Source organism: Equus asinus, chromosome 3 (assembly GCF_041296235.1).
Source record: "Equus asinus isolate D_3611 breed Donkey chromosome 3, EquAss-T2T_v2, whole genome shotgun sequence".
Taxonomy (NCBI): Eukaryota; Metazoa; Chordata; class Mammalia; order Perissodactyla; family Equidae; genus Equus; species Equus asinus.
Genome location: NC_091792.1, coordinates 35,743,869 through 35,771,578, shown reverse-complemented (window position 1 = coordinate 35,771,578; position 27,710 = coordinate 35,743,869). Strand labels below are relative to the sequence as shown.

General features: G+C 38.0%; 1 protein-coding gene across 7 annotated transcripts in view; it reads right to left on the bottom strand.

Moving 5' to 3' along the window:
- Window positions 1-27,710, bottom strand: part of ARHGAP10 (Rho GTPase activating protein 10) — a 294,014-nt gene that overhangs the window by 160,101 nt on the left and 106,203 nt on the right. For all 7 annotated transcript variants that reach the window (XM_070504870.1, XM_014838145.3, XM_014838148.3 and 4 more), the window contains 6 exons: window positions 24,492-24,593; window positions 15,878-15,988; window positions 13,895-13,999; window positions 5,884-6,013; window positions 2,010-2,116; window positions 227-321 (listed from right to left, as the gene is read on the bottom strand). In XM_070504870.1, coding sequence (XP_070360971.1) covers window positions 227-321; window positions 2,010-2,116; window positions 5,884-6,013; window positions 13,895-13,999; window positions 15,878-15,988; window positions 24,492-24,593 — 650 coding nt within the window. The remainder of the gene's footprint in view (window positions 1-226; window positions 322-2,009; window positions 2,117-5,883; window positions 6,014-13,894; window positions 14,000-15,877; window positions 15,989-24,491; window positions 24,594-27,710) is intronic.

Here is a 27,710-nt window from a genome sequence, read left to right as displayed (position 1 = left end):
ATGGTTATTTTTTAAGTGACAACACTGGTTAGAATGACTCCAAACTTCGGCCAAGATTAAGCTATCACTCCACAGCTAAACACAGTGACTGAGGCTAAACAGCTCACAATGAATACATTGCCTGGAAATGTAACAAGATAACATTCTTTTAAGCCATGGAAATCTCAGTTGCAATTAACCTGTTTTTTTAAAAAATCATTTAAGTCCAATAATTCCAGTAACTTACCGGTCAGCGGCTTCAACATCAAAACAAAACCTTCTGTCGATGGAGTCAGTATGCCTTTTGGTACATTCTTTCAAATAGAACACCTCTCCATCCCCCTACAAATAATCATTTTAAATATTCTCAAAAACTACAGTATAAACATATATACCCTGAAGCACCCTATATTTGGGGGAGGGGGGGCAAAGTTCAAAGTTTTAAGTCTCTTTATCCTATTCTCTTTTGAACTAGTTTACTTAAAAACACTATTAAAACCTTAACCATTTTTGTCATTCTCCTTTTCTTATGGTTTTCTAGATCCTGCTTTGATTACAGTAACATTAAACCAGACCTCATGAGTGCTAATTTTAAAAGGTGGATTACCAATAGAGTTTCCACATGCTAGAATATGTCACCCTCTTATTGTACGCTTTTAAAAAGAATAATTTGGTTTTATATCACATTACATTATACCATATAAAAATTTCAATTCCATGTGAATCTACCTGAAAGTACACCGAGGGCCTTAGATCAGCTATTGTGATCCAAACCACTCAATCTACGTGGTTTTTCTGTTTCCTAAATGAATCACCCTGAATTTACTTAATTTTCTTTTTTTAATATGGTACCATTTTACCTCACTAAACCATCCTCTCGAAGAGCATAAAAAGAGGTGGAAGACAGAGAGGTAGAATGCAGGAACACAGTCATCAGTAAAGAACTGTAAGAAGTCTGAGTGCACACTTGGGGAATGTTTTAACATTTTCTGGAATATGAGGATCTCCAGATAATATTGAGCAAACATTAAATATATAAATATCCAAAATATCACATTCATTATATTCTAAAGGTGGCTAAAACAGAAAGAATCATTAAGTGGACTTGTCTCATGACTTGAGTTAGCTCTGACAGGATATCCAGATTCAAACCTCAAGCTCAATCTTAATCTCATCAGCCTTCAAAAGTGACACCCTCACTTCCTCCTCTTCTCCACGGTCCTGATCTTCCACGTCTATTTCATTATTAAAAAGTGTGTTTGTATTACAAGCTGCATTAAATATTTCTCAGGAGATGCAAAAGATATGTAAATAGAAATGAACTTGGGTTAATCCCATATTCACATGAGCAAAATCATGCCCATCTATCCAGAAAGCAATGAATTAACCTTCTTTCTTAAAACATCTTTCCAATTCTATGCAATATTGATGGAAAGAGCTTTGTCTCCAGACTACTGATTATCTCTATGAGCTGCAGCTGCTCTTTAGAATACCTGTAAGATCACCCTTCCTACAGCCAACTCCTGTGGGCTGTTGCTCTTTTCTTGCTATCATGCATTGTTTTGCTGTTTATTTCTATAGGAAGGGTAAACTAAATGGGGCATATTTAAGTGAGAACTTTGACAGTCTAAGTGAAAAACCATAAAATTCATTATAGATCATCACTCTATACTGTTTTCAGGGTGTGAATACATGTGTGCACATCAGCTCTCCCGTGTAAATATGGACCTAACAGACCACTGAATCATGAAAGCTCACTGTAGGTGTTAATTTAATCTTCTAATAACAGTGCCATAAAAGGACTCTACTCCTCTAAAAAAAAAAAAAATCTGACCATAAAAACCCATGCATACAATTCAAAAAGCACAAGAACTGTTGTTTTCTAGCCTATTTAGAACCAAAAGAAAACAAAGATCTTTATCCTAAACAGAAAATAAAATGTATTTATCATTAGCGAATATGAAAACCATTAAAATGACACTCTGAAAGACCACTCATACAGAATACAGAGTATAAAATCAAATACTTACAAGTTTTCCCCCAGATCTGTGCTCAAATGGGATGATGTTGAACTTCTTGGCTGCTTTCCGATACATGCAGTAGTGTTTGACCCAACTAGACCCAAATGGAGCAGGCCCTGCAACGTGAAATAGAACTTTCTATTTTTCCTCACAAATAAGCAGATACGCAGAATTCCAAACATATTACTAAAGAGGAAATCCCAATAAAAGCAGCAACTAATACAGCTCAAGGAAACAAATCAGCAACACTTGCTGGTTCTAAGCAAAGGGAAAAACAAGGGGGAATAATAAGGCTCAAAGAGATAATTGAAGAAAAGTTCCTAATAGTTTCAGAAACACAGAAGTGATTTAAAGACCAACTTTTAAAATAGTTTGCTAGCCTGTTATATCTCCTACCCAAACAGCTCTTAATTATAAGCTATATTTTTTGTTTGCTTCTAGACATTAAGAGCTCACGAGGGTTTCCAGAATTCCATACAATACATATGATGGTTTTGGATTCCCTTTTGGTCTCTCAAAAAGACAGACCACTAGAATCACAGTGCTTAAAAAAAACAGCTAGTCTAGAAATCCATCTGGCGCTTTAAGTCCACTATAGCACCTTGGTGAGCAGCTGCCCTTACCAACGACGGTAAAGCTAAGCTTTAGAGTGAAGCATGAAGAAGATAGGGGTGAGCTGGCCACACATGCACCAGAACATTCTCAGAACTACTTCTTACCTCTTCCTAAGTCAGTATTACCACCATGAGAGCTCTTAAAAGACAATGGTCAATGTCAGGGGTACCTAGCATCTAGAATTTCAAGCGCCAGTAAAAGTCCAACCACAACAAAACAAACGTTAAGCCCAACAGAGGCTGACAATTTATTCTTTTACCAAGTAAAGACGTTTTAAAAACCCAGCAATTTACATCCATTACCACCATCATTTCACCTAAAAACAAACAAATTAAGCATCTATACCTAAGACTCAAGAAGGACAAACTTAGGAGGGAAAAAAGGACAGATTTAAAAGGAATGCATTTACTGGAGAGGATGCGGAGAGAAGGGAACCCTTGTTCACTGCTAGTGGGAGTACAAACTGGTGCAGCCACTATGGAAAGCAGTAGGGAGTATCCTCAGAAAATTAAGAATAGATCCACCATTTGATCCAGCCATCCCACTGCTGGGTATTTATCCAAAGAACTTGAAAACACAAAGGCATAAAGATACTTGCACCCCTATGTTCACTGCAGCATTATACACAATAGCCAAGACTTGGAAGCAACCTAGGTGTCCATCACGAGATGAATGGATACGGAAGACGTGGTATTTATACACGATGGACTACTACTCGGCCATAAGAAATGATGAAATCCAGCCATTTGTGACAACATGGATGGACCTTGAGGGTATTATGCTGACTGAAATAAGTCAGAGGGAGAAAGTCAAATACCATATGATCTCACTCATCAGTAGAAGATGAAAACAATGACAAACACTTAACATTGGAGACTGAATTGGAGGTTACCATAGGGGAAGGGGGGAGGGGGGAGGGCAAAAGGGGTGATTAACCTCACATGTGAGGGGATGGACTATAATTAGTTTTTGGGTGGTGAACATGATGTAATCTACACAGAATTAGAAACATACTATGATGTACATCTGAAAATACATAAATAAATAAAAATTTAAAAAGGAATGCATTTAGCTTTAAGAAAAGGTAATTACATTATCTTGGGGGGGTGGTTGGGGGGTGGATTGAGGAGTTACTGGACCACAGTAAGTCTCATCTCAGATCTTCATTCGTCCAAAGATCAGATCCAGGAGCCACTGGTGAATGTGCACTCAATAACTAGCATTTGCACCATGTTCTATGGTTCACAAAAATATTGCATAGGTATTTCATTCAATACTAAGAAAAAAAACCTCAAGAAGGGGGTGGTATATTATTGCCTTTTTAACCTGAGAAAACTTAAGCTTAGAACAAATGCCTGAGAAATAGCAAAGCCAAACCTCTCACAGTCGCTGGCCCCAAATATCAAGGTCTTCCCACTAGTTAAGCTACCACTCCCTCCTGACACCCACCTGAGCCTACTACTCAATCAGCTCTGAGCATACAGGCTAATGATGCTTTTCCACATCCCTCCAAGCTCCAGGCAACACTGCAGGAGAGGGTGCAACAAGGACTCCAGTGTGAGACTGACAATTCCAGCACTTAGGAGTTGTATGAACTAGGGAACGTTATTTACCTCTCAGTGCTTCCATTTTCTCATTGTAAACGGGGTAACAATAGTACCTTACCCTTTCTAAGGTTTTTTAACGGATTAAATGAGATAAGTTGTTGAAGAGCTTAGCACAGTGCCCAGGACACAGTTAACAAGAATTTTGCTATTGTTTCTGTTGTTTTTTGCATCTAGTTTCAGCCCAATTCCTCTCAAAGCCAGTAAGATAAGCAAGAGTTATGAATCTAAAAATTAAAGTTTCCTATGATTTTCTAAAAATTAAAGTTTCCTCTGATTTTCACTTGGGCACATAATACAAAAATTCTATCCTTCTTATGTCTTTACCCTATATTTGGGTTTAGTTCTTTCAAATTCAATAAACAAACTGAGATTTAAGAAGATAAAGCATCAGATAAATTCAGAGTTCTGCCATGCCATGTAACTGTTCTTCACGAGACATGATAACCCAGATCAAATAAGGACAAACAGAAAAAGAAAACTATTCTGCTGACTGCATATAACATGAACTTCCATTCAAAGGACACATCCATTCACACAGCTGTTCCATGAGTATTCTCTGCTACTAAATTGGTCAGTGTGAAAGTCCTGTAAATCAGCCACACTTAACAAGTGAAACGGACTCTGTAAAGCACCCTGACGACGGTCGAGGGTGGGAAGGGAGGAAAATAGTAAATACGGAAACATTTTCACATTCTCCTCTTCTCTACTAACCAGCAATCAAGTTCTACAGTTGAAGTAGTCAACTTTAAGAGCTTAACCATTAAAATAAAACCAAACTGTCAAAAGTTTGAAAGAGTTTTTGAGTGCCTTGATTTCAAAATAAGGACACTCTATGCACCACATATTCACTAAGATAGCAACAACACTAAAAACTGTGAGGTAAGTCAGGATGCCATCTAGGAATATTTTCTATAGTCATCTGCAATCAATCTGATAATTTTAGTAAGAAGTAACTATCTCAGAGTGGTGTGGGAAGAAATGATATGAAGGAAGAAAAGAAATGTCTCTCTTCACCATGGAGGCGTAGGGTTGCGGGGGGGTGGGGGGGGAGGTGCCTATGTATACGAATGTGTGTGTGTGTTTGTTGGTGATAACGATGGGGGTGAAGGGAAAGGAGGAAAAAGATAATACTGCACATCACTTTCAGTCTTACACCCCTTATACCAAGTTCGGGTTCCCTCACAAGGAAGTTTTAGCAAAACGTGGTACAGAAGTCGGGGGTGCAGCTAGAAAGCTGGGTGCTCGCACAGTTCTAATCTCACCATCCCCTCCCTAAAGCAGGAAGTTGTTTTCCCCAAAAATGCAAATTACACTTTCTAGGGTAGAAGGAGACAAAGAAACCAGTAGGAATAATTATTCCAAAAATACCGGAGTAATTACAATAAGAGGGTTTTTTTTTCCTTTTTCTCCCCAAAGCCCCCCAGTACATAGTTGTATATCCTTCGTTGTGGGTCCTTCTAGTTGTGGCATGTGGGACGCTGTCTCAGCGTGGTTCGATGAGCAGTGCCATGTCTGCGCCCAGGATGTGAACCAACAAAACACTGGGTCTCCTGCGGCGGAACGCACCAACTCAACCACTCGGCCACGGGGCCAGCCCCCACAATAAGAGGTTTTTAAAAAATTTTTAATTAGTCATTTGTCACTGTCGGAGGGCCTCTTACTTTTTTCCTGTACATACAGGTAGCCTTCTGCTGTGAACTGACTTGCTCGTTTGTGGTCCTTGGGATTCTGTCTGATTTTGTTCATAAGCTCTTCCACTTCTGACCTTGTTCCTTCAAAACGATTTCGTGTCTGAAATAGATTAAAAAACACATATAAATTCTCAGTGAGTTTTCCTTTTTTTTTTTTAGTCTCTGATTTTTAAGACAGTGGTTAACTATAATTAAATTTGTAGGATTTTTCTATAAATTTTTCAAAATATACCTATCCTTTCCAATGTGTCTCTAAGATTTTGTTAAGATTATTGTTCAAAGACACAAATTAGTGGTAAAATAGCTAATAGAGGGGTTTAAGTCAAGGTAACTAGAGGTTATTTACTTTTTTTTTTTTTCTTTTTCTCCCCAAAGCCCCCCAGCACACAGCTGTGTATTTTCAGTTGTGGGTCCTTCTAGCTGTGGCACATGGGACGCCACCTCAGCATGGCTTGATGAGTGGTGCCATGTCGGCGCCCAGGATTCAAACCAGAGAAACCCTGGGCCACCGAAGCGAAGCACGCAAACTTAACCACTCAGCCACGGGGCTGGCCCCAAGGTTCTTTACTTTGAAGCTTGCTAACACCCAGAATAATTCTATTATTCAACATAAGAATTCCTGCCCCTATGTCTCACAATATTACTAAACCTTAGATTTTTTTTTTAAAAAAAGCTCATAAGATACCTGTCTGGGAAGTCTTTCCTTTGCCAACAATCAATCTGACTTGTTATTACTATTATGCTAGCAATATGTCTAAGTACTCAGAATCTGAAAAACTTAGCTCTTCTTTGCAAAGTAATAAATACAAGTGTCGTTTTTTCCAGGTCATGGCAACCGCACTTGCAAATGACATTTCTTCCCAGAAGAAGGGAGGGAGGGAAAAATCTCACCTACAAATAATGTCTTTGATATGGGAAGAGACAAATCACATTTCTGAAACCCAGGAGACTTGGCATGCCAATATCTCTGTCAAACAGCTACACTGAACACCTACACGCAAGGGGAAGTAACAAAATTACCAAGTCACTGTGATGAGTCAGCACCAGAAGTTTCTGGACATTTCTTTCATCCACACTCAGAAATAATTGTATTAATACCAAAAAACTGCTGATGTGAAACTGCGGAGGAGCTGAGATGAAAAATTATTATTGAAATTTCTCCTCTCTCCTCCCTATAAGGAAAGGGGTTAGCAAGGGTCCTAAGAGCAGAAAAATGGTAGAACGGCACTTTTTTTTTTTTTTTTTGGGAGATAGAGAGTCTGATAAATGTAGATTGCAAAGAGGAAAATTTATCTGCAAGGACTTATTTTAAACACAAGCTGAGAGTTTTCTAAAAAATCTGTTTATATACTAGAAGAAAATGCAGGGCTGCAAAGAGGGGAGAACTCATTTGTCGATGTCCAGCTCCCTCTTGCCTTCCCATTTCTCATGTCTCCAGGGTTTCTTGTCCCATCTTAATACTGATTATACCTGATTTTATTCTCCTCCTTTGTCACTTTGCTGAGATTCTTTCCAACCCTCACTTTTTTCTTCGTGTGTGTGTATGTGTGTGTAATATTTATAAACTTGCTCATATACAGCCCGTCCTGGTGGTCTAGTGGTTAAGATTCAGCGCTCTCACTGCCAGGGCCCAGGTTCATTTCCAGTCAGGGAACCACACCTCCCATCTGTCGGCTGTCATACTGGGTGGCTGCATGTTGCTGTGATGCTGACAGCTATGCCACCGGTATTTCAAATACCAGTAGGCTCACCCATCGTGGGCGGGTTTCAGCAGTTTCCAGGCTAACACTAGGAAGAAGGACCTGGCCACCCACTTCTGAAAAAATTGGCCAGGAAAACCCTATGAGCAGCAGGGGAGCACTGTCTGATAGAGTGCCACGGACAAGAGGATGGTGCAACAAGACTGGGCAGGGTTCTGCTTTGCTGTACAAAGGGTCACAAGGAATTGGAATTGACTTGAAGGCACCACCAACAACAACAAAAAATACATATATACACATATATGCCTGCCATATATGTATAGATGCCAGCATACACACGTGAGAACACACATATACATTCCTATTTACCTGATGAGTTGCATCCAATACTCTCATTATTTATGGGGTTTTTTTGTTTTTTTTAAGATTGGCACCTGGGCTAACAACTGTTGCCAATCTTTTTTTTTTTTCTGCTTTATCTCCCCAAACCTCCCCTGTATACAGTTATATATCTCAGTCGCAGGTCCTTCTAGTTGTGAGATGTGGGATGCCGCCTCAACGTGGCCTGACGAGCAGTGCCATGTCCGCGCCCAGGATCCGAACCCTGGGCCGCGGGAACAGAGCGTGTGAACTTAACCACTCAGCCACGGAGCTTGCCCCTCATTATTTATGTTAATGCTCAAATTGTCCTAGATTTTACCAGCAGGAGCCCCTTCTAGCTGGCTCCCCTGTCTTCAGATATGCCCCCTTAATTCTCTGAGTAATGCCTTACTTTTTACCTATCCCAGGTTCATCTTACACTTTCCCTGTCCTAGTCCTAGAATCAGCCATTTCCCCAAAGGAACCCTTACTTCTTTTAGTGAAGGGTAGTATTTAGAAACCAAGATCTGGGCACAGCGTGCCCACAGCTAAGGGAGTGTCATTGCTCCCAGGGCTTCTTGGCTGACAGACTGAGGAAATACAGGTATACGTATATACACATACATATGTATTTATACAGACATACACATCACGACTCCTACATCTAGCTATGTATTTCAAAACCCATTAAGTTCATACCAATAAATCTAAGTTCAACCCAATACTTCAGGTTTCTTTCAAGCCTACCCCTTTCCAATTCTGTAAATTTCTTTTCAGACACTAAGAAGCCTGGCTCCCATGATGCTCAATACATTTACTTATTTGCTCAATTAACACAGCTGCTCAATGTAACCAATCTCCCAAATCTTCCAGCCACCTCTTCTGCATGCTGCCTCTGTACCCTCCCACCATCACCCGGCTTTCCCTGCTGCAGACCCCTCCCTGCAGCGCCCCTCGCCCTCACTGCCCTGCTTCCTCAGATGCTTATGACTCTGCACTGGGAAGGGAAGATGTTCATCATTTTAGGCAAATAGGAATGGGGGTAAAAATGGCTAGAACCTAGCAATCTCTAATTATAAACTCCAGATATATACAAAGATATCATTGAATTGGTAATACGGTTAGACTGTAAACATTAAAATAGGTAATATTAGAGTGTTTACACTGTGGGTGGCACTACTGAAAGCATTTTATGGTGCTTTATTCTTCACCATAACTGATGAGACAGCCGAGCACTACCCAATGGCAATAAAACACCATTGCTGTATTATTTCCTTTCCTTTCCGTACATGCTTTGGTAAATAAACAAATTTCCAAACAAATCATTCTTAAATTAAGCTTCATAAATTAAATATCACTTATTTGTGGGAGGAGGACTCAATTTGGGAACTAAGCTGGAATTCAGACACCTTTGAATATCTTGGAAAACTAGTGGGTCAGGTTTAGCACATGTTCACTCATATTAAAGGGAAAAGGAAGAGGAAAGGGACAAGGAGCTATTCATCAAGTTTTACCCAGAAATAAAGCTTTAAAGGCAGAAGGCAAGGCTGACTCCAAGTACGGATTGCCATTTTTCATTTAAGTTTTCTCATTCTGGCCCCATGACCTCATCAGGGAACAAAAAACAGGCGAGCGTAACTACAAATATGAAGAGGGTTTCATGAAACAGCTGTAAAACATCAGGGGTGGGCCCCATGCAGCCCTGCTTTAATTATCTTCCAAAATAATAGAACAGAACAAGGGGCAGGGGAGGGTCACACACACACCCCTCACTCACTGCAATCCCCATACCATACCATCAAGTGCCCTATGCATAGAGAGGCGTCAGAATAAGGAATGGTGCATAGGAGATCCCAAGTGAATAGGTGATCAAGTCTAAACACCTTAAAACACCTCCCATGGGGGCAAGGGAAAGTCAAGTCAGAACTTGTGAGAGATGGAGGTGAGCTGAGGTTCACCATCAGTGCCTGAATCTGAGTCCTTACAATTAAGGGACTACCATGCTACCCACAAGTTGTTAAGGTCCAGGGAAACAGATGGACATACCAGGATGTTCCACAACTCCTGTATTTACTGGCCCCAGACACATCATCAGTGATCCATTTCTACGCCACCACTAAATCTGAAACTAACCACCTTGGGCCCTGGAGCGAGTCCGCCCAAGTTCCAATGCTGGCCCTGACCCTAGAGCATCATGACTTCAGGAAGTTATTCTTCCTCATTTTCCTCATCTGTAAAATAGGAATAAAAAAACCTACATCTTGGGACTGTTATGAAGACCAAGTGTATAATCCAAATAAAGCACACAGGTAACACCCAGCACATGGTAACAAAATTAATTCAGGTGGTATTATTAGTATTACAATTAAGTCACTGAAAAGTCCTAACAATTATTCTCTAACAGAGGATACAAGATAATCTTCAATGTAAAACTGACAATTATTTTAAATCTGATTAGAAGGCAAAGTACACTTTAAAACTTTTTTTCAGATTATAAAAACCAACCCATAGCATTATAAACGGGAAAAAGGTTAGGGCACTAATAGTCTGTTTGGGGGCCAAAAGAAAAAGCATAAACAAGCTAAAAAGTGGCCATAAACCACCCCACCCCACCTCACCCCCGTGAAATAACCAGGCCCATATTTTGACACAATCACTTCCAATCACTCTCTTTTTTTGTTTTTTAAAGGGAGTTTTTCATTTTGGTGTTCCACTTTTCTCCCAACACTGTAACAAAAATATTTGCACAGATTCTTAAATTCTTCTTAACCACTCTTAGTATCTTCTAGTGATTCTTTATGAATCCCAAAATTGCTCATATTCCATTTCCTTCCAGGAAGAATTCTATTCTAGTCTCCTTTTCCCCATATTCCTCTGGGGATAGAGATCCCGAAAGTTTAAAACTCATTTTTTTAAATATCCTTTAATTTTGATACAATTTACATTCTTGTGTAAAATCTATTTTCTAAAAGCCATCTTGCTCTTTTTTGTTTTCCTTCTATTACACTAGCTTATGGAAAAGGGATGAAGACTGAATCTCTTTCCAAAAAAAGGTCTAACCATTTTTACAAGAGAAAAGGTGAAACTAGATGGGGAAAAATAGGTCATTTTCACTTTTAAATAACTTTTACCTTTTTTCTGATTATAAAATTATTTTGCTATTTTTTTACTACAGTAAAATACTTAAAAGTTGACCAAAATCATCTATAACATTATAGTGCACAGAGAGTTAATTCTAAGATTTGCTTTTAACATTTGGGTATGTTTCCTTAAATACATAAACGTACACAGCATAAAAAATAACACGTAACTGGGATTTTTGTAATACAGTTCTCCATAGCCAGCATTTTCCCTTTAATATGCTAAAAGCTGACATCATCAGGGAATGCAACAAATGGCCAAGAAATGAGTAAATTACAGCAACAATGAGGAGAGAGAGAGTAGGTGAGGTAGAATGAGTGGCATGTGTTTCAAAGGTGCTGCTATTTCTCAAGGGAAAAGAATGAGCTAAAAGGAAAAATGAAGAGCAAAGGCAACACCTAGTCAGGTGTTCTCAATACTGAGGGAGAGGTGGAAAGAAGAGCCTCTACCTGGAAGAGCTGCAGGAATGGACTCAGAAACAGCGGGAACAGAAAGACGAGAGGAATCTGAGAGAAGACGTCAAGGATTCAGGGCAACTCACCGACACCACTCAAGTTCCAGAGGACAAAGAAAAGGTTTTTTTCAGTAAACTGTTCTCTGCCCACTTGTCTATGGGAAATGACTGTTGTTATCAAATGTGTGTGTTAGGGCGCTAGTATTAATATAGTAACCAGGAGATTCTGTGCACCCTTTTAAATGAGACCTTGTCTTTAAGTTTTGCTTTTTATATTTCATCACAGAGTATTGCTCATTTTGCTCATCATATTTCATGACAGACTACTGCTCATTCACATTTAAACCTTTAACCGCTCTGAAATGACTGTGGCGTATGCAAGGTAACCACACACCCCATCCCCCCGAGGTGTGTGATAAGTGTACTTCCACCCACACACAAGCTGTGTAGGGACAGTTTCATTGAAGCCCCCAGGAGATGTGAGGACATCTTGAGACAGGGCTGACTTCACGGGCATGTAGCCTGTGCAGTCATACAGGTCCTGTGCTCAGACGGTCACACACTTGATTTAATGCTCTGCTGTCGCTGTGTCAAAATTCTTCATTTTCGACTAAGGGGCACTGCCTTCTCATTTTACACTGGCCCCACAATTTACAGATCCAGCTCTGCCTGAAGGTTCTCTCATCCAGGCCAGCCCTGCACTTGACAAAGGAGGTTCAGACAGAAAAAGTGAATTTCCACAAGTTATACAGCCAGTTAGTGGAGGAAAACAATCAGGATTATAATCTAATCTTCTAAACTAACTATGTAATGTTCTTTTTACAACACTGTGTTCTGCTGCCTGCAAAAGTATTCTGAAAAATCACAGCATCATTAGACTAAATATTCTACAACCTACAGAGACAATTTTTAAGTTAGGACTAATCTACACACACACACTTTGACACATATTTAAATTTTGTTACATTATAGTCACTGATGGGCAGAGTGGGGATCGGGGGTCTACTCTTCTAGTTATTTAACCCAACTGAATGTTCAAACTATCTACAAATAAAAATGGACACAAGAATTAAAAAAAAACAAGAGATTTCGTTATCTACATTCCCAAGTATAGGAACTATATCAAAAAAAAAAAAAAAAAGAACTCAAAATCTACACAAAAACCATTCATCCTCAATTTCTAAGATTATAAGAAATTGAAGGTCAGGCAGCAAACAACACAGAGATTCCCATCCTTCTACTTGAATGTCTCTCAGTGTGGGCTAGGAGTTTGTTCCAAAACTAACTTACTGTATTTCTAACAAGGCCTGAAACTATACTGAACATAACCTGAATTCAATGAGGACACATCCAACTGAACATAACCTGAATTCAATGAGGACACATCCAAAATCAACTAAAGTGTTGAAAGGAAAAACATCCACCACCTTCTGATCAAAATCACATACATTATACTGTTTAATACATAAAGTTCTCCTAAATCTCTTTATCCAAGACCTAATAGAAAGCATACATTTTCGAGGAAAAAAATAAAGACCAATAGCAACAGTGAATACCACTACATTGGTAAACATGCATAAAACACAGGAATTAAGTTCCATTGGAACTATAAGCCTATCTGGGAATAAAAATCAAATAAGATACACGGGTAACAGAGAAGAAATTTAGATCCTTATATTTGAAATGACTTAAATCTAAAGTAGAGGTCTCTTTTGTCCGTTTCATACATAGAGAATTTAGAGCTACGTAACAAAGCTCACTCTTAGAATTGTGCCACAAAGCTACAGTTAACACTGCTGTATGGTATATGTAGAAAGTTACTAAGAGCATACATCCTCAAAATTCTCAGCACAAGGAAAACAAATTTTTGTAACTATATGAGGTGATGGATGTTAACTAAACTTACCGTGGAAATCATTTCACAATATATATCTCAAGTCCTCATGCTGTACTCCTTAAACTTATAGTATTGTGTCAATTATATCTCAATAAAACTGGATAAACAAAAAATAAAGCAAATTATAGGAAATTCTGATTATAAAAACATACATAGTGACTTCTCTGAAAATAAGGGAAGAAAAATAAATTACATGAAATAAATTCATTTAAAAAAAAAAAAGAGCCACCAGGTGGCAGAATTCCTCGAGCCTCACCTCGCCAGAGAGCAGTTTGTTACACAGAATCGACCAGAAGGTGGCAACGTAGCCTCAGTTTCCCAGTACCAACAGATCAGCCTGGGCTTAGTTTACGGGTTTTCATGTACCAAATAAATTAAAAATACACATCTCAAACATCTTTTTACACCAGAAAGCTTTCACTTCCTTACATTCTGAATGTTGATCTGTAGTTCCATTTTGTAGTGATTGAAGTCTTTGGCAAGTTCATGGCCCTGATGATAGAAAGTAAACATTCCCTGAAAAAAGGACAGCATCTAAAACAAAGGAGAAAAAGTGACATTAGCACAAAAAAACTCAGGGGAAAAAAAAATAATAACAAAAACAGCCAAGTAGTTCTCTTCACCTCATTGTGATTCTATTGATGTAAAATAATTAAAAGGAAGTCACTAGAATTCAATTAAACCTAACTGCATATTATTTATTAGTCCCTATAAAAAATGAAGGATTTGTGATTTTTCCTCAAATATCAGAGCCATTAGACAGCTTTTATAGAAGAAACGGACTTCTGTAGCACTCATTTGTCCTTTTCAGTCAAGAGAATCCCTATATTCATTTATAATTGAAACTTTATCACTGTAGGTTGATAGAATCTATAAGGAAAGTGAAATCACAGAATCAAAGGGCTGAAGGCTCTCTCCAACAGCAGCCAGCGCAGTGTAACCTCTGTCTTCATGACAAGGATGTTCAGCAACTGGGACACAGAGGGGCAGAGGCAGGGTGGTGGTCAAGCCCTGAGTTTCCTACAAACTCCCAAGCTGCTGCTCTTGTTAGAAGACAGTTGCTTCTGCCCCATATGCGAGTAAATCTAAAGTGAGCAAAAGTGATATGGGGTGAGCATTAAGGAAATCTTGAAACTCATTTTCTTCAGGATGTCACCTAGTGTAATGGTTAGGAATTTGAGGCTTTGATGCTAAATGGTCAGCTGGGGTCAATTTCCAACTTCAGCAATGTTATGAGACCATGGGCGAATTACCGCAACTTTCCCTACTTCAATTTCCTTATCTGCTAAGTGGGATAACAAAAATATCTCCTCATTCAGTTGTTGTGTGGAATAAATGCAGGAGCAAAGTAAAGTACTTAGAACAATCACGAACAATGATTGAGCATATAAATGTTCAATAAACATAGGCATTATTATTATCATTTCAAATAAAAGGAAAGCTTTAAGGAGGTCACATATTTTTCTCCAACTGTTCAAATTCTATTACTCCAACTGGACCATACCTTCTATGAATGCTAATTTTTAATTAATCACTACTTGGTTATTTTTTTGGATTCTCAAAATTCTACACACAACAAGTAAACTGTATGGCATGTGAATTATATCTCAATAAAGCTGTTTTTTAAAAAAAATATCACAAGCAAAAGAATCTATATTAAAATTAAAATGGATCCTGAGAATCACAAATCCCACTGTCTTTATTTTTTTGCTAAAACCCACAGTATGAAATACCCTTTACATTTTGATTCAGAAGATACATACATTCATATGTGTGCATATATATTATAAATAACTGAAGCTATTAAGTACATCTATATAAGCACAAACAAAATGTGTGTGTGTTTCTAAATCATGTGTTTCTAAAATAGGTATAAAGAAATGTCACAGTAACTCATTAAATAATTTCAAATGTTCCACATACTGATTCTTAACTTAGGCTGTTATAAACATCGTGAATTTTATTTAGAAATCATTTGCTACCAGTAATTGTTGAAGGTACCAAAGTTTGGACTGGTGTACTTGCTTTAGAAGCAAACTTGAGTGAAGATTACCCCATAAATGTGCTTTCACTCACATTCCAATATGATTTCTTTCACGGGGATTTTTTTTTAAGGGTGGAGTTAAAACTAGGATGGCAAAAATTGCACCTGATTGAGAATCCTTGAGACCACGTAGCAAAAGGAAAAATATTCATTGTTACCTGTTGCTGTGCAAATAAGGCTGAGAACCAGTGATTCAGAGGGGATTCTTTGACTACACGGCTATCTGTGTCCACCCTTTATAATTCAGGATATCTTGCTTCATGTTTGTGCACTACAGCCTCTAGCAACCGTAAATTAGATCTTGAAAGAAAAATATTTCTAACATATTGCGAAATTCAACTAGCAGAACAATTTGCTATAATACTTACAGGTTCCACAAACTCAAACTTCTTCCTTTCTTGGATTTCCTGAAGCTTACATACATATTCAAGAGACAGTTCATAAAAGTGTTGCCGGTTTTGTTCCACTTGGATATCTGCCTATGTTAAAATAATTGAAGCCGGTCAAATTAGAGACAGTGAGGAGTGAAACTCTTTATCAGAGGTTGGCAAAACTACAGTCCACGGGCCAAATGTGGCCCAGAGCCTGTTTTTCTAAATAAAGTTGTAGTGGAAATTAGTCATGACTATTCCTTTATGTATCTTCTATAGCTACTTTCCAACTAAAACAACCAAACTGAGTAGGTGCAACAGGGACCTTATGGTCTGCAAAAGTACAAAACATTTACGGTCTGACTCTCTGAAGAAAAAGTTTGCCAACCGCTGCTCTCTATGATGAGGTTGACTGACCCCAAAGGATTGAAGACCAAGAGTAAAGTTCTTCATGAAAAACTCACCCCAACTGCAATTGACATTCAAGGATGAACGTACACATAGAACCAAAACCACATAAACATTATTTCCATTAACAAATCTTCTAAGAATGAAGTCTGCTTGGGAAAGAGGGTTGGGGAAATTCCAGTCACCTAGCAGTCATGAGTGAACGCAGCAGGTGAGGAAGTGGCCACAACGGCACCATCTCAAGAACCTGGCTCTCAAAGGCAGGTCAGGGCTTGAAGCCCATCTGTGGGCAGTCATGCTCTTAAGCCCTCACAATGTCCCATCCCCTGCGAGTGAACAGGAACCAGATGGCCAGAAGACATTCCAAAAAAAGGTTCCAGCTTATTTTGTCTAACTAGAAAGGAACTGGGAGAGGAGCATGGTTCCAGAGAGAACAGCCCAGAAAGAATTCTCATCCTAGAAACCATTCTTATAAAGCATTATGTATTTCCTAACTTAGGTAATTTTACTTTTTCAAGTATTTACCTAGACATTTCTCAAGCAGGATACATAAACGGCAATAAGCACATGGAAAGATGTTCAACATCACTAACCATCAGGGAAATACAAATCAAAACCACAAGATACCAACGCATACCTATCAAAAAAAACAGGAAAAAACTATCAAAAAAAGCAGGGTTGGTGAGAATGTGGAAAGTGGAGCCTTGCATACTGTTGATAGGAATGTAAAATGATACAGCAGATATGGAAAACACTATAGCAGTTCTCAAAAAAATTTAAAATAAAATTATCGTATGACCCAGCAATTCCATTTCTGGGTAAATACTCACAAAAATTGAAAGCAAGGACTCGAACAGATATTTGTATACCCATGTTCAAAGCAGCATTATTCACAATAACTAAAAGGTGGAAACAACCGAAGTGTCTACCGACAGATGAATGGATAAACAAAATGTAGTGTATACACACAACGGAATATTATTCAGCCTCAAAAAGGACAGAAATTCTGACACATGCTACCACATGGACAAACGTTGATGACATTATGCTAAGTGAAACACGCTAGTCACAAAAGGACAATTACCACATGATTCCACTCATACAAGGTACCTAGAACAGTCAAATTCGTAGAGACAGAAAGTAGAGGGTGGTGGTTAGGAGCCGGCTGGAGGGGGGACTAGGGAGTCATTATTTAATAGGTCCAGAGTTTCAGTACTGCGAGATGACAAGCGTTCTGGAGACAAACTGTGGTGATAATTGCACAAGAACATGAATGTACTTAATCACATGGAACTACATACTTGAAAACGGTTAAAATCATAAATTTTCTGTTACGTATATTTTACCACAACAATTTTTTAATTTTGGGGGGAAAAAAAAGTATTTAACATGTAATAAAAAATTTTTTAGCATCAAATGATTTTTTAATTAAAATAATGTTTAAATACAATAAGAGTGTTAAGCCAAAATGAGAATTTCTACCTAATACTCATCAAAATCATAACATTTTTATGCTTCTAATAACCAGAGTTTGAGAGTTCAGCCACCAGCAGTTAACAGACAAAACTCCCAGGAAAAACAATGTAATTTTGTCGAGTATTTAATAAAATGAAGATTTCAAGAGTTAAGAGTAAATTTTTCACGTACTGTTACTGGCAAATGTTCTACAAGAAAATTATAGCAAGGTCAGATTTACCAGGTTTTTTTTTTTTAATTTTAGTGAATTCTCTTTCCTAGTTGTTTGTGCTACTGCAATACCCTGGCATGGCTGGTCACCCTCTAGCAACACTCCCCTAATGTTCTGAGTGTTCAGAACTGCTGTGCCACGTGTTCTGTGATTAAACCACCAGAATCCCTGAGACTGTCGATAACCCATATTTTACGACAATGCCATGGACATCCAAATTAGACCTAGCAGCACAGTCTTTAGTCTGACTCAAGTCTATAAGGCAATCTATGTGGTCTAATAAGGACTATATAATTTGGTCTTTGTCCCCAGTCCCTGGCACAAAGCTCCGAAAACCCTTGGAATTTCCAGAGTGATGGAAGTGTCTTTTGTCATACATAAGGAGCCCCTTTTGAACACACTTGAGTTTACGCTAATGAGGTGGAGCCCCTGGATAGCACCAGAAAGACCCAGTGATTAGAGGGTCTGAACTTTCAGGCCCATCCACCAACCTCTGGGAAGGGAAGGGAGGGGAGAAAGCAGTATACATTAAGCTCTATAAAAACTCTTGAACGAGAGTTGACTAGCTTCCTTGTTGGCAAACTCATCCACTTGCCTGGTGGTATACCCCAGTTCCATGGGGACAAAATTTCCTGCACTTGGGGCTCTTTTCAACCTCACCCCATGCACCTCTTCGTCTGGCTGTCCATCTGTATCCTTTATTTTATCCTTTATAATAAACTGGTAAACTTAAAGAAATGTTTCTGAGTTCTGTGAGGTACTTTAGCAAATTAACTGAACCCAAAGATGGGGTCGTAGAAACCTCTACTGTATAGCTGGTCAGTCAGAAGCACAGGTAACAATATGGACTTGCAACTGGTATTCGGACTATACTTTTTACTACACCAAGTAACAGTTGCTTGTTTTTAACAAATGTGTAATTTCAATTTAATTATCATCTACTTTCTGACCCTTCCTGCTGTAAATATGTATCATGAGAGTAGATCCATCTCACATAAAGGTATTTAAAGGACCTATTACCCTGGTCGTATTTATACTGAAATATTATATTTGGCTACTCAGCAAACAAAAACATACTTCAAAAATCAACAGAAATGGAATTTTCTCAACTAGCAATACTTGTTATAAATATTAAGTAGAATTTAGGGATGTGGTTGGAGGTATAAGGTATTGCACCCAATACAGGCAGAGCTATAGCTAAAGGTCCTAATAGAATTACCCAGTCAGCTGGTGTCTGCCACAATTTTCTCCTGTTATTTTCATTTAAAACAAGAGGAAAGAATAGATGATACAAGTTCCTCTGCCTTTGCTCAGTCCCTCTCTAAGCAACCTTTATTAATCTCTTGAGCACCTCAACTCAATTCACTGCCAAAAGTAATGAGAATCCAAACCTAACCTTGTTCTCTCTAAAGAGCATCCCCCCTTACTATGAAAAACTATATGCCAACAAATTGAACAACTTGGAAGAAATGGACAAATTCCTAGACTCCTACAATCTCCCCAAACTGAATCAGGAAGAAATGGAGAATCTGAATAGACCAATCACAAGTAAGGAAATAGAAACGGTAATCAAAAACCTCCCCAAAAACAAGAGTCCAGGACCAGACGGCTTCTCTGGAGAATTCTACCAAACATTTAAAGAAGACGTAATACCTATTCTCCTCAAACTGTTCCAGAAAATTGAGAAAGATGGAGAACTCCCTAACACATTCTATGAAGCCAACATCACTCTGATCCCCAAACCTGACAAGGACAACACAAAGAAGGAGAACTACAGGCCGATATCACTGATGAACATAGATGCAAAAATCCTCAACAAAATTTTGGCAAACCGATTACAGCAATACATCAAAAAGATTATACACCATGATCAAGTGGGATTTATACCAGGGACACAGGGATGGTTCAACATCCGCAAGTCAATCAACGTGATACACTACATCAACAAAATGAAAAACAAAAACCACATGATCATCTCAATAGATGCAGAGAAAGCATTCGACAAGATCCAACACCCATTTATGATAAAAACCCTCAGTAAAATGGGTATAGAAGGAAAGTACCTCAACATAATAAAGGCCATATATGATAGACCCACAGCCAGCATCATGCTCAATGGACAAAAGCTGAAAGCCATCCCTCTGAGGACAGGAACAAGACAAGGGTGCCCACTTTCACCACTCCTATTCAACATAGTACTGGAGGTGCTGGCCAGAGCAATTCGGCAGGAAAAAAAAATAAAAGGAATCCAAATAGGTAACGAAGAAGTAAAACTCGCGTTGTTTGCAGACGACATGATCTTATACATAGAAAACCCCAAAGAATCCACAGAAAAACTATTAGAAATAATCAACAACTACAGCAAAGTAGCAGGGTATAAAATTAACGTGCATAAATCAGTAGCATTTCTATACACTAACAATAAACTAACAGAAAAAGAACTCAAGAACTCTATCCCATTCACAATCGCAACGAAAAGAATAAAATACCTTGGGATAAACTTAACCAAGGAAGTGAAGGATCTATACAATGAAAACTACAAGACTTTCTTGAAAGAAATAGGCGATGACATAAAGAGATGGAAAAACATTCCTTGCACATGGATTGGAAGAATAAACATAGTTAAAATGTCCATACTACCTAAAGCAATATACAGATTCAATGCTATCCCAATCAGAATCCCAAGAACATTCTTCACAGAAATTGAACAAACAATCCTAAAATTCATATGGGGGAACAAAAGACCACGAATTGCTAAAGCAATCCTGAGCAAGAAAAACAAAGCCGGCGGAATCACAATCCCCGATTTCAAAACATACTACAAAGCTACAGTGATCAAAACAGCATGGTACTGGTACAAAAACAGGTCCACAGATCAATGGAACAGAATTGAAAGCCCAGAGATAAAACCACACATATATGGACAGCTAATCTTCGACAAAGGAGCAGAGGGCCTACAATGGAGAAAAGAAAGTCTCTTCAACAAATGGTGCTGGGAAAACTGGACAGCCACATGCAAAAGACTGAAAATCGACCATTCTTTTTCACCACACACCAAAATAAACTCAAAATGGATCAAAGACCTAAAGATTAGGCCTGAGACAATAAGTCTTTTGGAAGAGAATATAGGCAGTACACTCTTTGACATCAGTTTCAAAAGAATCTTTTCGGACACTGTAACTCCTCAGTTGAGGGAAACAATAGAAAGAATAAACAAATGGGACTTCATCAGACTAAAGAGCTTCTTCAAGGCAAGGGAAAACAGAATTGAAACAAAAAAACAGCTCACTAATTGGGAAAAAATATTTACAAGCCACTTATCCGACAAAGGGTTAATCTCCATAATATACAAAGAACTCACACTGCTTAACAACAAAAAAACAAACAACCCGATCAAAAAATGGGCAGTGGACATGAACAGACATTTCTCAAAAGAAGATATGAATATAGCCAATAGACACATGAAAAGATGTTCATCATCGCTAATCGTCAAGGAAATGCAAATCAAAACTACACTAAGATATCACCTTACCCCCGTTAGATTGGCAAAAACATCCAAAACCAAGAACGACAAATGTTGGAGAGGTTGTGGAGAAAGAGGAACCCTCATACACTGTTGGTGGGAATGCAAACTGGTACAGCCACTATGGAAAACAGTATGGAGATTTCTCAAAAAGTTAAAAATAGAAATACCCTATGACCCAGCCATCCCATTACTGGGTATCTATCCTAAGAACCTGATATCAGATATCTCAAGAGTCCGTTGCACCCCTATGTTCATCGCAGCATTATTTACAATAGCCAAGACGTGGAACCAGCCTACATGCCCAGAAACTGATGATTGGATAAAGAAGATGTGGTATATATACACAATGGAATACTACTCAGCCATAAAAAAAGACGAAATTGGCCCATTCACAACAACGTGGATGGACCTCGAGGGCATTATGTTAAGCGAAATAAGTCAGTCAGAGAAAGACGAACTCTATATGACTCCACTCATAGGTGGAAATTAGTATATTGAGAAGGAGATCTGATCGGTGGTTACCAGGGAAAAGGGGGGGTGGGGGGAGGGCACAGAGGGGGAAGTGGTGTACCCACAACATGACTAACAAAAATGTACAACTGAAATTTCACAAGCTTGTAATCCATCATAACATTAATAAAAAAAAAAAAAAAAAAAGCTAAATGCATAACATAGGGGCTAATCTCCCATATTTGGCATAACGAAAATTGTCGTTCATCGTTTGCTATTAAAATTCAGCTTTTCACTTGTTTTTTAAAAAAAAATAAATAAATAAAAAAAAAATAAAGAGCATCCCCCCTTTAAGGCCTTCACACGTGCAATAGAAAGCTGTTTCAGTTGGGAGTTTGTTCCTTAAGAGCAAACAGGGCAAAACAGGAAAAAATATATAACTTAAATGAAACTAAAATTATTCATCTTAAAGTTCTCTTCAAATTTCTGATCCACAGTTTAATTATCTTTGGGAATCACGAAATTCTCGAAGCCCTAGTTCACTGTGCAAGCAACTTCACACCTGTTCATTCAATCAATGTTTAAGTGCCTACTTCCTGACAAGTACTATTCTAGCCATTGGGGGAAAAATCTGATAAATCTGAATAAAACAATCTTGTTGCCTTCAAGGAGCTTACATTCTAGCAGAAGAAGCCATGTAACAATCAAATATGTAGTCAAATGGTTGTAAGAAGAAAAAGAATAAAGCAGAGTAAGGGGGACACTCTAAACAAAATGGTCAGGGAAAACTTCTCTAATAAAGTGAACTCTGAGTGGAGAGTATTTGAAAGAGTATTTGGAGGAGTGAGGCATGTGGATCTGGGTTGGAAATGCCCTAGGCAGAAGGAAGAACCAACACAAAGGGCCTGAGCATGGGATACACTTGCCTCAGCCCAGTCAGCGCGAGGCAGCCCACGAGGGTGTGAGGACGGCTGGGATGGGCCTGGGCCCCTGGAGGTAGCTGTGAGAAGGGTTTGGAGAAGAGCAACACGAAGCCTCCTTCTGCTTGCTATATAAAAAACAAACAGTAGGAATACAGCTGGTGGAGGCAGGAAGACCAATTAAGAGGCCTTTGCAATAATCTGTGCGAGAAACGCCAGCAGCTTGGGCCATGGTGACAGTGGTGGGGGTCAGGAGAAGAGGCCATATTCTGAGAATATTCTGAAGCTGAAGAAGACATATGCTGATGAACTGGATGTGGGGCGTGAGACAAAGGGCCAAGGATGACACTAAAGATTTTGCCTAAACAACGTTTAGAATGAAATACCTAATTGTATAGTGAAGATGGAAATTTACTTGGGGCATGAAAATCCCTTCAGGAAATAGAGATAAGGGGAGAAGAGAGGCAGAAAACTGCTAACATAAAAAGCGCCTATAAAAACAACAGCTGCCACTTCAAAATTGACTGAGGGTAGGAGATGAGGGAGCCCATGTAACAATTGCATGACTTCCTACATAATAAGGAACAAGGAGAGAAGGGAGCCCTACCTACCTACAGTATTGTAAGGAGGATTAAGTGGTACAAAAGCTTCTTTCTCTTTTACAAACTGTGAAAAGCCATCCAAATGTCAGTCAAAGGTATTAAAGAGACAAAGAAAATGTGACATGTGGGTAATGTCAAAATGACCACATACACATAAACATAAACACACACACACACAGTAGGCAACTGAATATGACATTTAAAACCCAAATTCATACTGGATTCAATGTCATTAGTGTTGTTTTGATGATACTTCCATAAGTGGATATTATAGTAGCATATTATGCCCAGATTCCTTATGTGTTTAAAAATAAACAAATGAGAAAAAAATCACACTTCTGTAGGATGTGTCAAGATCCTAACAGCCACAAACAGCATTATTTTTAATGAATGCGTATGTTCCAAAGTGTAAACCAGTGAGTTTCCATTCGAGTGTGTGAGTGAAAAAAAACAAGTGGCAGGGAATTTAGAAAATGGCTAGAAACAGAAAATGAGAGAGAAGACATAAATTCCTTTCTCCTTACATACGGCTCCCTCCCAAAAAACGAGTCTATTAACACAAGTAAAACAGATGCTCTCTTTCCAGTAGAGCTGAACCTCCTGAATCCTCAGCATTAAATAAGATTAATGCTGCCTTCACATAAAAGCCAAATGGTATATGAGCTTATTAAATTCAGTTCATTTCTTTAAGAAATCTTGAAAGCCAATTATGAATCTATTCCTGCAAATAATATATCTGTTCTTCAGTAACGCTGGTTAAAACTGTTCCTGTGAAAATAGGCTCCGAACCAAAAATTTTAATACTCTGAACCCATCCTAAATTAATCACTACAACATGTATTAATTATTTTGTCTTGCTCCACAAGAACTCTTTCCTTAACTCATGGCAATACCTGTTCATTTTTTTCCCCAGCTCTAATAATCCTAGATGAAAAGTTTTCAAGAGAAAAGCACCTTTAAACAAAAAAGACATGTACTATTTACTAAATTTTAGAAATAACAAGAATTAAAACAATACCTCTTGTAAGTGTGAGTCCTTCTTTTTTGCTGATAAATTCAAATGTTTATCAATTAGGCTATAGTTCTTTTCTGTCTCTTTGTCAAACTTCTTTTTTTCTTCCTACAAATCAGAAAAACAGACAACTATGATTAAACAGGGCGAAAAATGCATACACACAGTTTATCCACTGGGAAACTCAAAATATGAAAAATATCTGAAAATAAAAGAAAGTACCCTGAGCATGATCGAGTTATCTGAAAAATCTCCACATTCAGGCCACTGCTTTTTAATCATCAAGACAGCATGAGGATTGAAGAGTCACCTATCTTTTCTTTTTTTCTTTTAATGGCCTCTTTTCCAAGCCTGTTATTTTTCTACTCTTCATACTTTTCAGAGTTTAGAATTCATGCCATGTCACTTGTCTCTCATTAAAAAAAATTTTTTAAAGGATACAGTATAAAAACATAAAGTTGAAAAAAGCAAACTTGCTACAGATTTTGACATAGAAATGGAATTCACTTAAAACTGAGTAAGTTTTGCTCTGTATAAAAAAAGAATCATCAATGTTGATCTTCCTTAATTGTCTAGTATGAATCTAACAATAACATCCTCTGACACCAAATACCATCTACTTTCCCAAACCTTAGCAGTGATTTCTATAACATGGTCTAGAATATGTTTCAATAGGTCAACAGGGCCTAAAATGATAATGACATACTTGTATTGAGCCCCTTTGTCAACATTATAAACATTTCTCAGGTACTGCCTAGAAATAACATTTGCTTTCCTTTTGCTATAGAAGCTTTTTGAGAAAACCAGTAACCAAATTTTTCAATGTAGAGAAGAAAGACTATTGCCCCAACACAGCCTGCCCACTTCGATTTTTAATAAACATTTCTGAGCACTAATGAAAGCACACTTATGTCCTCATACTGTCAAAAGGTTTCTAATAACTTCAAACTCGCCCTAACTCTCTCAGGCCTCCTGGAAGAAAACATTCTCTCCACTATTTTCCAACTTTTATTTTCTAAAGCAAAAATAATGAACTATTCCAGTCTTTTCTGGTATGATCATTTTCCTTTTAGGCAAAGAGATTAAATAAAGCACATAAATTCTATTTCTTCCCATTTATCATTATTTATTTCACTACATGGGACTACAAATTGTCATTGCGGGAACCTAGGACAGAGCTTCTGCCAGCTCATCTAAAGACTCTAAATTAAACCCCACATCGACAGAGGAGACAGAGACCCAGGAACCAATGTTTCCATCCATTTCTACTCCAAATTTAATTACAAACCAGCAGCATGACTTTGGAAAAAAATATTTAGCAACACGGAATCAGTTTTCTTACTGCAAAGATCAGGGGGCTTTTTTGTACTAGCTCATTCGTGGATCCAATCCTGAAATTCTGTGATCCTATGGTTCACCCATGTGTCAGGACACTCAAACTTTCATTCAAACAGAGGCACTTTATTTTTCTTTATGCCCTAGGTTTAATGTAAAACCATTTAAAAAAAAGTTTAAGGCATTAATATTATATGGTTACTCTCTTTTCTGCTTTTCATTATGTATTACGCTCTTCATCAACTATTTTAACGACAAACAGAAAATAAACTAAAACAAACATATGGCCATTACTTCAAAATCTTCAATATTTTAAAAAGTTCATCTTGTAGAGTACACACTGCATTAGGTGTCCCAGAAGAGTCACGTTCAAGTCCTGGCCACTTAGGACTCTGTGACTCTGCACCAGTGTCCCAGGCTTCTTTGAGCATCAGTTTCTCAGGTTTAAACAAGAATGGAAGTCATGCCACTGCATTTACGACAAGATTGCTGCAAAGCAAGACCAGATCGCAAAAAGTGTTCACTATCTTTGCAGATTAGCACTCACCAGGAATACTGAAAACATTTTTACTCATTTGATTTCATCCAAATCACAGAATGGGACAAAGTTGGCAGTGATGCGAAATCAGCAGTCAAAACATCCAGCACACTCAGCAATAGTGGGGAATGTAAATGAACACGTGCGGAAAGTTGGGAATGAAAGAAAATGATGACATCAAGGCTTTGTGAAGAAAAAATTTAGCCAAGAAACAACATTACACCCATCAATTAGAGGGGAGATACACTCGTTCATACATGGTATGGTATTATACAAATGCTGCTGTGTTTTGTTTTTGAATCTTAAGATTTAGATAATTATTTCTTCTCGCAGTTTTTCTCAATCCTATTATAGAATATTATTCTGTTTATTTGTGCTCATATGACTTCTTGTGCTGAAATAATATGAATTTTAAAGAGGACTGTGTTCAAGTAGCATTCAATAAAGAATGGAGCATTTTTTCTTCAACACTGAAATATAAGATACACACACACACACACATATATATGGACTATATATATATATAAATGAATTGAACAACGTAAGACAAAAGGCTCTATCAAGGATCAAATTAAATACAATGAAAAAATTTTTTATAAAACAGCATTGTAAACTCAAGTGAGTCTGGGTCAGGCAGTAACACAATGACTGAAGCAAGCTGGAAGTAGAACTCATCCAGGAGAGGTGGGGGCAATGGCAAACCAGATAGCCCAGATCTACCCTAGAGGGGAAGGAAGCTATAACACAGCTCCAGCAGATTTTTGCCATATGGAAACAGAGGTTCAGCATACAGGCCAGGTCCTCTGATTTTTCTGGAACAGCTGAAAAATCCAATAATTTTTAAATGGTGGCAACAAATTTTCTCTTTATTTTGGGATGAGTAAGGCAAATAAAATGAAGTTTACAGGCTAAATATGACTCATAGGAAGTCATCATATAACCTGTTATAAAATCGCACATGGCAAATAAAAAATGGGAAAGAAGAGCTACTGCTTAAAACAGCAGAACCAGCCAAATAAGATGTACACTATATAAATGGTAGAGGGAATCATAAACCTAAGAAACAAAACTTAAATAATCAGGTCTTTTGAACACATTAGAAGTAAATATATATAAAGGTTCCAATTACAAATCACCAGGTAAAAAAATATTATTCGACCAATGGTGCTGGTATAATTGGTTAACCACTTGGAAAATAGAAAGAGAATCACATCTCATATGAAAATTAATTCCAGATGGACAGAAAGAGTCACAAGTAAAAAATGGAGTCATAAAAAAAATATTTTCATCAGATCTCAGAATAGAAAAGGACCTTCTGAGCAAAAAAGAACTGGAAGAAGCCATAAGAACTT